Source organism: Oncorhynchus tshawytscha, linkage group LG03 (assembly GCF_018296145.1).
Source record: "Oncorhynchus tshawytscha isolate Ot180627B linkage group LG03, Otsh_v2.0, whole genome shotgun sequence".
Classification (NCBI taxonomy): domain Eukaryota; kingdom Metazoa; phylum Chordata; class Actinopteri; order Salmoniformes; family Salmonidae; genus Oncorhynchus; species Oncorhynchus tshawytscha.
Genome location: NC_056431.1, coordinates 60,110,587 through 60,121,624, shown reverse-complemented (window position 1 = coordinate 60,121,624; position 11,038 = coordinate 60,110,587). Strand labels below are relative to the sequence as shown.

General features: G+C 39.8%; 1 protein-coding gene across 1 annotated transcript; it reads left to right on the top strand.

The window, feature by feature from the left end:
• The first annotated feature begins 6,210 nt into the window (after positions 1–6,210).
• en1a (engrailed homeobox 1a) lies at positions 6,211–10,636 on the top strand. The gene is made up of 2 exons (XM_024416299.2): positions 6,211–7,023; positions 9,586–10,636. The coding sequence occupies exons 1-2, from the start codon at positions 6,495–6,497 to the stop codon at positions 9,903–9,905; spliced, it is 849 nt and encodes a 282-aa protein (XP_024272067.1). The 5' UTR covers positions 6,211–6,494; the 3' UTR covers positions 9,906–10,636.
• Positions 10,637–11,038: the final 402 nt, after the last annotated feature.

Below are 11,038 nucleotides of genomic sequence, written 5' to 3'. Positions count from 1 at the left end.
AGAGCATCTGTGAAAACTCTGTATGAGTTTCAATTCAGAAATGTATGTAACACTAATAATGAATGCTATCCTAAGACTTTATACACAAATGACTTTATGAATTGACTGAATTTAAACGGAACTGACGTGTGTGAAAAGAAAGGTACAACGAGGGAGGTAAAAAACAACAACCAGACAACTCCTCTCCTCTTCCTGTCCTTCCTGTGAGCTGGTCGGCTAAATGGACTCCATCTCTGAAAGGAAAGAGAAAAACAACACATACAAGATTTATGTTAACTAAGTACTGCTTGTATAGTGTAGTTAGAGGCATAAATATTGTGCGGTAAAGTTGGTATTACTTGCTGTTTACTCATGGAATTTGTATTTCAGATCAAAAGATGAATATGACAGGCAAATATTTAGACAGCAAACTGTTGTTTTGGGATATTTTCTAACCTAGAAACAGCTATACATTTGCCTCATTAATACTTTGATCTGAAATACCAAATAGCCTACATGACTATACTGTAAAAATGACCTATTTTACTTCACTGTTGCAACACTTATGATACTACCTGTGATGTGGAGAAAAGCAGCCGATACATTTTATCCTTGACTGTAGCTTTTCTTTGCTGAGGCAGCCTCTTCAGTGTTGGCACCAGGCTCATGGCAAAGAGGGTCTCTTCATCCTCCTTCCTGTGAGCATCAGGTTGGGCTGCATCCCTCTCGACGGCTTGGAGGAGAGCCTCTGCTGAAATTAGTTGAGTGGATCTGGGTGCTGGTACCTCCGATGACGCCTGGTGTGACATTGTTCCTCTCTGTTTCTCTCCTCGTTTGTCTCCACGGCCACATCCTGTTCAACGAGGTCCTCAGTGGACACTTCCGTGAGGTTCATAATAATCTCAGGTGGTCCTAGATCCAGAGGTGCTTCCTCCATTTCATCATCTTCCATGGCTGCACTGGTTGGTGGTCATACTTGTGGATGATGTAGAAGTTGTAGAGGGTCTCGCTGCACCGGTGGAGGCGATGGTCGCATTTGTAGGTGACGAGGGTCTTGATGCACCGGTGGCGACAACACTTGTGGATGACGTAGTAGAGGGTCTGGCTGTAAAATTGCCACTCGTTGCCATAGGCACAATAAATGGATCCAGAAAAGAATGTGTCAGAAGCGCCAAGGCTGCTGGCCTGAAGCTGCTGACCCAGACCTCTCCTTCTCTTTCTCTGCCCTCTTTCTCGCAGTCGGTGTGTTCGAAGCGTTAGGCTACCACGCTGTAAAATATCGCCCAATAATAGGCTAGCCTGTGTCTTGCAAATTGATAGGTCATTCTGCAATGTAGAACATGTTTCAAAACGAATCAATTGAATCCGTTTTCATTTTCGTTTTTACAGTAGGTTATACCAGGGCTACACCGGCCGATTCAGACTTAGAAAATGTACGCCTTTCCTGCTCAAGCCTTCCCTACGCACTTCTTAGACACTTTTCAATATGTGGTATTTAGACCTACCTTATTCAGTCGAGTAACTGAACGTGTGGCTACCTTGCGTGCTCTGAATAAATTGAATTCAACTGCTGAAAACACTCCCACTTGCTGGCCAACCTATTTTTTCCTCATGGAGTTTTCATTAAATAGTGTTTTCAGTGGCATACATTTTTATCTTATGACTACCAAGAAACACTCTGTGTGACCCTGATTTAGGCCACTGCAGTATTAAATATGGTGTACCTTTTTAGTTTGAATTTTGTCACAATGGGTTCAGAATTGTAGGGATATATAGCGTATATGCATATTGGTCTGTTTCAGCACCAATTGGTAGATTTGAAAATACTCTGATCTTGTAGATTATTTAGGTTCCGGTAAGTATTTATGAATCATAAAATGTTTGGAGAGCCTTTACAAACAAAATAAAGAAAATGGCAGTTTGATTGATTCCTTCTGAAAATTGCCACATTTAGTTCTTCAACCCATAGTAATGTTGAAAGATTAGTGTATATATAATTCTAATTGGGAGAATAGTGTACAATAGTAGGCTATACCATCATATATTGCCTGCCTTAACCATGGAACTGTGTGATGACATATATTGTGCAAATATTGTGCCATGCGTCGTGATCGAACTGTTAAGGCTTGGTCTGCCCTCTGCTCTATAACCAACAAGTCTCACCTCAGAAATAGATGTTCATCCATGTTTCTCAAACATCAAATTTCGAAGTTGTTCCAAACGTCAAATTCCAAATGTTTAAAGTTAAAGTTTAGACATTAACTCCGAATTTTTAAGGTTAGGGTTAAGTTTGCTGGATTAAAACAGCAATATTGTGTTTTTTTATTTTTATGCTTATCCTACACCTTAACTGACTTGTATGACCGTTAGACTGTATTTGATCATGCAACCTTCTGAACCAGAGGCAGACCTTTTACACCAGAGGCAGATGCTTACGCCCATCCACTATCCCCATCCATAACGCCATAGCAAAACCGAAACCTACATGGAGGTAACAGTGCTCAGTGTTGCCCCTATTGGCCGGTTTCCACATCATCTCCCGATGTCCTCAGACATGGATGGACGTCGAATACTGACTTGTATTACGGGTGACCTGGCTGCCATAATGATTTAATTAACCTCGTGTCTTTATTCATTTTGTATGTATTTTGTATATTATCGTCTTATACCGATGATCCTTAGCAGCAACCACACGGCCATGTTCATGACGCATTTACAGAGGAAGCAAATGAAGGTAAACAAACAATGGAATTAAATGGAATGATAATGTAGCCTAGGCTAGACCAACTGAAGAGAACTAACTGTGCATTGGTAGATGTGTGTGAGCGGTTATGTGGCCTATTGACATTCGATAATGATATTGGCTAATATTTAACATGATAGAAATAGGAAACTAAGAAAATCGATGTAACCTATAATTAAGACATGTGAGAGTGCCCATCCCTGCAAATTAAAAGGCAGTACAATTTCAATTCTGCATAATGGCATAGCATTTCATAAACTGTGGGAAAGTTGATATGTTGATATGCTTCAGTTTGCTGCCACATGACTGATTTCACATTTGTCCCCAGCGATTATAAAGTCAAATTGATCTAAAACAAGTATTATTTATATTTACAATTCCTTTATCCAAACGGATTATTCATTTACCTAGGTCTTATCAATAGCTCTTGTCAAGTTGTAAATTACAGCGCATGGAGAATGGTGTTACTTCTATCAAAAAAATGAAGTAGATGCTTTTTCCACTTGGAACCCGTAGGTTAGCTAGACCGTATTCGTGGTTCCCTCGTGCATAACAGTGGTGGAATTATCACTGAATTAAATCAAAGTCAGAATATGGTGTATCTGTAGACACACCTCTGTCACACCTTAATTTATTCCATCTCCACCCTAAACTAATAGTGGGTGAATAGCATGCTATTCTCATGCTTCATTTCAAGGTCAGAATAGGCAGAGAGAAAAGCACATAAAAAGGTAATCACTTTCCATTCCCCCCATGTTGAATTGTAAAGACAGAACATCGAAACGATCTTATAATTAAAACCATAGGCCTACACCCTTTATCTAATTATTAGAACTTCCTGTAAATGCTCTGTTGAACATGATTGTTCCATGTCCGGAAAGACTACCAGTTACAATTCCTTGATGCTCTAAAAGAAAAACACATTATTGATAAACATAATATAGTTTTGAAGATAAGGCCTACCGTTGATTATTTTAGCTATTGTTCAGGCTACTACAGCTTTACATTCCGGTTTCAAATGTAAAGCTGTGGATTGGAGGTAGGCGTATGAATGTTTATTATATTCTACTGAAGAAATCGAAGGCAGCCCTTCACGAAATTATCCTAAAAGTTGTCTACTTCATTGGATGGTTACAAATACAGTCTAAATGTCATACGAGTTTCGAATGACCAAACGTTTGAGAGAATAATTTTACTTTTGTGAAAATGTTTAACTTAAGTAGGCTAATGCTTTCTATGTTGTCTTCCTTTCAAATGACAAATTAAGAAATTCAGTTCAAGCTAAAATCATTCAAGCAGGAGATTGGCATTGGCTAATATTTACAGAAGGCGAAGACAAAATAGCCTAAATTAAAAAATAAATTAAAAACAACACAGGCCATGAGGAATATAAGCGCATGCAGGCTATAGGCAATCAATATGCTTTCCAGTGAAATATTCTGGAAAAATATGCATATCTGAGATAGCCTATTTAGAAATATAGGGAGTGTTTTCCTATAGTATCATCTGTGTCTTTCAAATCTTATTTTCTGAAAATGTAGTATAGTATTTAGAGCAACGTTTCAAGAACATCTGTTTCCAAAAAGAAGCGAATATTCCAATTGCATGAACAAAGCCCATCATCAGTTCCAAAGGCATCGTCAACCCCCAGACAGCCTGCATGTCCAGGTGACTGCATGGTGTCCGTTATGAGGTGAAGTTTGAAGCTGGCTCATATTAAACACTGTACGGTCAAATATGGGTCTAGCTAAAAAGATCTTCCATCAGATGGTTCCTGACATGTTTCTAGTATGGCTTAATGTGTGTGCGTGTGTGTGTGTGTAAGAGAGAGGGAAAGTCTCAAACTATCATATTCTTATATTATTTTCTAAACAAATTCACTACCTCGACCTGATACAAAAAAATGGTAGGCTGCATGACGAGCAAAAATGTGCCTCTCCAATAGTTTAGGATGACTCTAGGCCTATATAATCATGTCAATGCCATTGCGCAATGCACCATTGTTGTGTAAAAATGATTTTGGAACCCCTTGTTCTCTGGAATTGTCGAGTAAAATGTGCTGGTAGTCTACATGGTGATTGAACATTTTAATGAAGTATTTGAGACTGCAGAAACGGACCATTTCTCGTGCACGTATCCAAAGGCGTTTACATTACAAAACCTACAAAACCTCTGTGGAAGAGCAGGCTCCCGAACGCTACATGAGAGGTGATATGAATTACCAAACGTTAAGCCTTCAATAAACTAATTTGTGTAAATAGCGTCTCTGAGGACCCTGGTATTATTCAGTTCATTGCGCTTTATCAGTACCCTGAGAAGAACGTGCTTCTCGCATGCCTGTAGTTGAGCCTCAGCCCCGCGCACTATTTTGATTAAGCCTCCTGCGCGGGAATGATGACAGCTTTTGACTGCCTTTTCACCCTTCTGGTTGTTACTAGTTACCACAGGCACAAGGGCAAAATTGGCTATATTGTAATAATTTATGAAAACAAATATTTCCTTTTTGGTCTAATTTAAGGTTACGGTTAGGCATACGGTTAGCAGTGCGGTTAAGGTGAAGTTTAAGGCTAGTTTTAAAATCAGATTTTAAGAAGGTACGTTGTAGAAATAGGCGGGGTTTATGATTTTGTGGCTGTGATGGGCGCCAAACTGAACAGTCGGAATGAAGAGTAATTAAAACCTAGGAATTTTCCTTTGCGGTCTCTCTTAAGGCATCTCTTTGCAGGCAAGATTGCAGTCACTGCGCCCATTTACTGTCAGAAATTAATCGCGTCTCACAACAGCCACACAATGGTTACTAAATGGGATAACGGTAGTGTCCCAATTATAATTTAATTAAGTACCAACAAATAGCTTGTGGATAAAGATTTCAGTTTTGTTGGCCCAAATGAAATTAAACAATGTGGGCTGGACGTGTGATTGCGTTGCAACTGCAAATGGCCTACACTATTCATTATCATTATACATTTGTTTTGAATTAATGTGAAGTACCGGTATAGGCATTCAAATCGCTTCTGTTGGATCCTTTTGCTGTGTGTGTGCGCGCGCCTATAATGTCATTCCACCCCTGTTCACCAGTGACTATACCCTACCTTTAATGATTAACGCTAATATCAAACGTCCCATTTGGCTGTAGCAACATTGTACAACAATCGAAAACACCATACAGCCTAGCCTGTCTTAGGGACAACATATTTTGACCGAGGTGAAATATCCGTATTTGTTATTATTGTATTCTCTTATAGGTCTAGCATTCGTTTGCTGAGAATAGACAAGGTTGCAGAAGGCGCGTAGCGGTGATAACCTCTTGTTTGGTTTTCTTAAAACCCATTTGATAGCATGCAGCCTACTTACCCAGAGTTGCGAGACATTATTGGACGTCGTCACCCGTGTCCAAAAGTGTATCGTTCATTGATTGGCCCACTACACGTTCGAAAGGGTTCACGTGCTTCCGGTTGGTGTGGGAAATGTGATGTGAGGAGTTGGTGAAGATCGAACTGTCATACCTACAGTGGTGAAAAGCTCGGGGCTGCGAGAGGAGAGCGCAATGCCTTGTCAGTCTTGTCATGTCGACGACCATGACACGTTGGAGCGTTACGCACGAGGGATGTCAACAATTTAGAAATCAAAAAGTGCCCCAAATCAGAGAGGTATTAATGAGCCTTTAGTGGTCACCGTATTGCTTCATTCTTTTAAATTTGGATACCAATACACACCAACAAGTGGAATTAGTTAGGAGCCTGGATCGACCCTTTTGCAGTCCCTTTCAGCAATGGAGAAGCAAAGGGCTCTACACAGCCCGGAGTCTAGTGAAGGGGAGAGCGTTTCTCCTTCTCGCAGTCTGCCTTCGCCGCCTATCCTGCCTCTCCAAGCAGCGCAGCAAGCGCACAGAACCACGAACTTTTTTATTGACAATATTCTGCGGCCAGATTTCGGCTGCCGGAAGGAGCATGGTTTAGGGGCTAGGGAACGTGCGCAAACTTCCAGCCGAGAGCGCGCCCAACCTTTGGTCGCCAGGCCGAATCATCCTGGAACCCCATGCCAGGACTCTAACTGCAGCAGCGACAGCACTTCTTCCTCCACTTCGTCCTTGGCCTTGTCTCCCACCCCACAAAAGAGCACCTCGTCATCGAAGGCTGACGAGAGCTCTGGAGGCAGCACGCCAAAGTTCGGCGAGAACACATCTTCTGTCATGGTTGTGAACGGCGGTAGTGGCGGAGCAGCGCCCAAAGCCGAGTCCCAGCCGCTGCTGTGGCCTGCCTGGGTATACTGCACTAGATACTCGGACAGGCCGTCATCTGGTGAGGCAATAGTTTCTTGAACAAGCTTTTGTCAGGGTATTGTAGCCTAATGCGTAATGTTATAAATGCCTTATTGTCCCGTTGCAGAAATATAAGTATTTCCTCAACATGCTTGTATTTGATATATTTGTTATTAATTCGTCGAAGTTGCACATTTATACTTAAATTCAACTGCATTTTATACTTTATTTTCACGCTGTGATAAATTACAATATTTGTAGGTAATGGCGTAGTGGTCCTGTTACTGCATGAAAAGAGTGACTGGCTGTAGAGCAGGCTAACATATATTATTAGAAAAAAGGTTCTAGATAGAACCAAAAACGGTTATTTCTATGCTGATATATGGCACTCCTAAAGGTTCTGTACAGAACCGAAATTGTTTCCATATAGAACCCTATATGGAACCCAAGGGTTCTACATGGAACCAATTTTGGTTTAGTGAAGAAGAGCCCCTGGGGTTCTGATCAAATAACCCTACAAAATGGTTCTATATACAACCTTTATGGGTGCCATTTGAAGCAAGCAGTATATTGTAGGCCTACTCAATCTTTTTTTCAACAGGAAGCAAACTTTTGCAAATTTAAATTATGCCATATCATATGTAAATAATCCATTATTCAGGCCTACTAGAAAAATATATGGAACAAAAAAGCTGAAAATAGGCTACTTGGATAATTTTGTGTTAATTCATTTTGAAATAGGACTGTGTGACATCTACTCTGTTCTACCGAGAGAAGTCAAATAAATTGAAACAGTGAAAAATCGAATAGGTGCTTTTCAAGAGCAGCATTGGTCCATTTGAGAACATATCAGAATATGTAAACATCATTTCATCGATGACTGTGTGGCCTAACATTTCACTCTCCTTATTTGCAAGTGAGATCTTGGTCCTGGCCACTGGTTTCATCTTGTAGGCTCACCCCAAAATGCCTTGCAGATATGACATGTTTTAAAATGTGTCACTTAACATGAGAACATACTCCATTCATTGGATTGAAAGAGAGATAGAGCTCGTACATTTAACAGAATACACGTTTAGGCCAATATAGGCCTATACAGGCTATACATGTACATGATTCATAACCTCTTATTAGACCATGTACCATATATATTTAAACATTCCAATGAGACTTTAGAAAAATAAGGTTACATTTAATACACTTTAAGAACGTGCATCTGGGAAAAAAACTAGAATAAGAATCTCAGTGATGTCAACATGTTGAATTAATGAACAACTTTGCCTGTCTTGATAGAGAAGGCTGTATATTATCTGAGTATGCAATTAGTGTAATTCCCCAACTAAATGTATTTAATAAATGTTAGGCTACGTTAAATAAAGCATGCACAATGTTTATTTTGTTCTAAGTTCCACAGTCCAATGGTTCCAATGGCGTTTTGGCGAATAAATGAGCTTTTCATAATTACCATAAACTTGTCAAAAATATATGTTTTATGCCGTAGGTATTGATAAAATCAGTGCAACAATAATGACATGACATTTAAAGCTATACATTTAATCTTAAACAAAAACTATTTACTGAAGAGTTTATATTTGTGTTAGAAAATGATATAGGATTAGGCCTAGCATCAAAATACAATTTTAAGAAAGAGATAATAACGGATAAATTACATTTCCTGTTTCTCATCATATTGTTTATTTGTTTGTCTCTGGCACCATGATAACAAAGGACACAATTTAATATTTAAATGTATACTGTAGCGTAGGCTACCCTTATGCACATAAGCCTATACCTGGGTCTGCATTTGGTACAAAATATATTAATTCCTTTCTTATGTCAACAGCTAAAGATCACTGAGCTTCAACGATTATTTTTTTTATTAGGCCTTTAACTACTTGTGATCAATGAAAGGCCTATAACCGACACAGTTGGCCAATAGTCCTTAAACGATTGTATGTTTTTAAATAGCTGTAGTTGGCTTTAGTAGCCTACAGTTTTTTGTTTGCATATTTTTGCTAAATAATTATGAAAGTCGACCTACAGTTATTGTTCCCTTCACACAAAGGCCTGCTGCTCAGTGCACTATGGACCTTATTCTTCTCAGGACATCATGCTATTCATAGTTATTATTGAAGGTCTACCATTGGGATGACCATACCGTTAGACAAAGTATTCAACTGTAATAACGTTTATTGTTATTATTATTTTTATTAGCCTACCGTGATTATATTGGTTATTTTTATGATTATGTGATTTGACAAAATAACTTTTTTTAACTAGGCAAGTCAGTTAAGAACACATTCTTATTTTCAATTACGGCCTAGGAACAGTGGGTTAACTGCCTGTTCAGGGGCAGAACGACAGATTTGTACCTTGTCAGCTCGGGGATTTGAACCTTTCGGTTACTAGTCCAACACTCTAACCACTAGGCTACCCTAGTAGCGGTTATTATTTGTGTACGTTGTTTTTATAATTAGGGTATTATTAATAAGTCTAGCCTAAAATCTGCAATGGAATTGGTTTTTGGTGATGATAGTGAGACTAGGTGTCTGGCGCTCGCTGAATATTTATATTCCCGTTTTTATTGTCGTCCCTACTGTAGGCCCAAGGACACGGAAATTGAAAAAGACGAAAAATGAAAAGGAAGACAAGCGACCCAGAACGGCGTTCACGGCTGAGCAGCTCCAAAGACTGAAAACTGAGTTCCAGGCCAACCGTTATATCACGGAGCAGAGGAGACAGTCTCTAGCTCAAGAGCTCAACCTCAATGAGTCACAAATCAAAATCTGGTTCCAAAACAAACGGGCGAAAATAAAAAAGGCCAACGGCTATAAGAACGGCCTGGCTCTCCAGCTCATGGCGCAAGGATTGTACAACCATTCCACCACCACCATTCAGGAAGACAAGGAGGAGAGTGACTGAGACTTCGCTTGCAGGAGTCACCTTTTGGGGGCACAATATTTGTGGAAAGTCAAGGCTAGTAAAGAGATTTTCCATTTGTTGATAGGGCTAAATGTGTAGCCTATATGTGGACATAAACTATCAAAGTATGCCTACAAACTACAAACATGAATGAAAATGAATAGCCCATAATGAGACGTTGTATATTTAATTTAAGAAGAAGGGGTAAGCTATAGGAATATGACTACTCATCCCGCACTTGCTGGATAATTATATGATTGTTATCTTTGTCGCTTTAGGCCTAATGTGTTGTGATCTCTCTCTTATATCAAACCTCGATGAACATACAGACTGCGATCTGCCACTTCAAGCCAAAGATTTTATCGGAAAAAACAGCCTGAAAAAACTGAATCTCCCTGTTATCGTACCTTTTTCCTGAACTGCGAGTCTCTAACAATCAGTAGACCGCTGTTGTCATTAGTTGCCTGCCGCTTGATGTAAGCCCCTCAACCCGTTTGGGTGGAAAGGATATATGACTCAACTCGTGTTGGATTCACCTTATATTGGAATACTACAAAGACACAGCAGCATCAGACTCTCTTGAAATATATGTAATCTCCCTCCATGATTAGAGGGGATGCATATACTAAGCTACATCTAAACAATGTTAACAAATAAACATTTTTCTATTGGAAAAAAGGCAACACTGCTCCTTTTTTTGTATGTTGCACTGCTCTGTGCAAACGATTACATGAATAAATCGTAGTCTCTATGGAGTTGGTTTGCAGCTCATTGGTTCAAGTGAGTGGGGTAACTGTGTCCATATTCATCCCGTATATTTTACAAAGGGACATTTTATTATGAGAAGCGTGATGATATCAGGCCTGTTCAGAGCGTTGCTGAGCATGAAATTGGCTTGCCGTGCACCACAGTGCTCACTCATTTGCTCAACTATTTGTGTGCTAGGCTAGAAATATAAAACCGACTATTTGCTCTCGTATCAAATGTTGAACCAGACAGAGCGCACCGCTCAAAGCTTGGCTGGATTCACAGGTCACGCGGTTCTCTTGAAAATCGTGCTAGCGCGAGGGTCCACAACCACGAGTAAGGAAGATTGATTCATTTTTCACTTTAGGCCAAAAGCCTACTGCAGT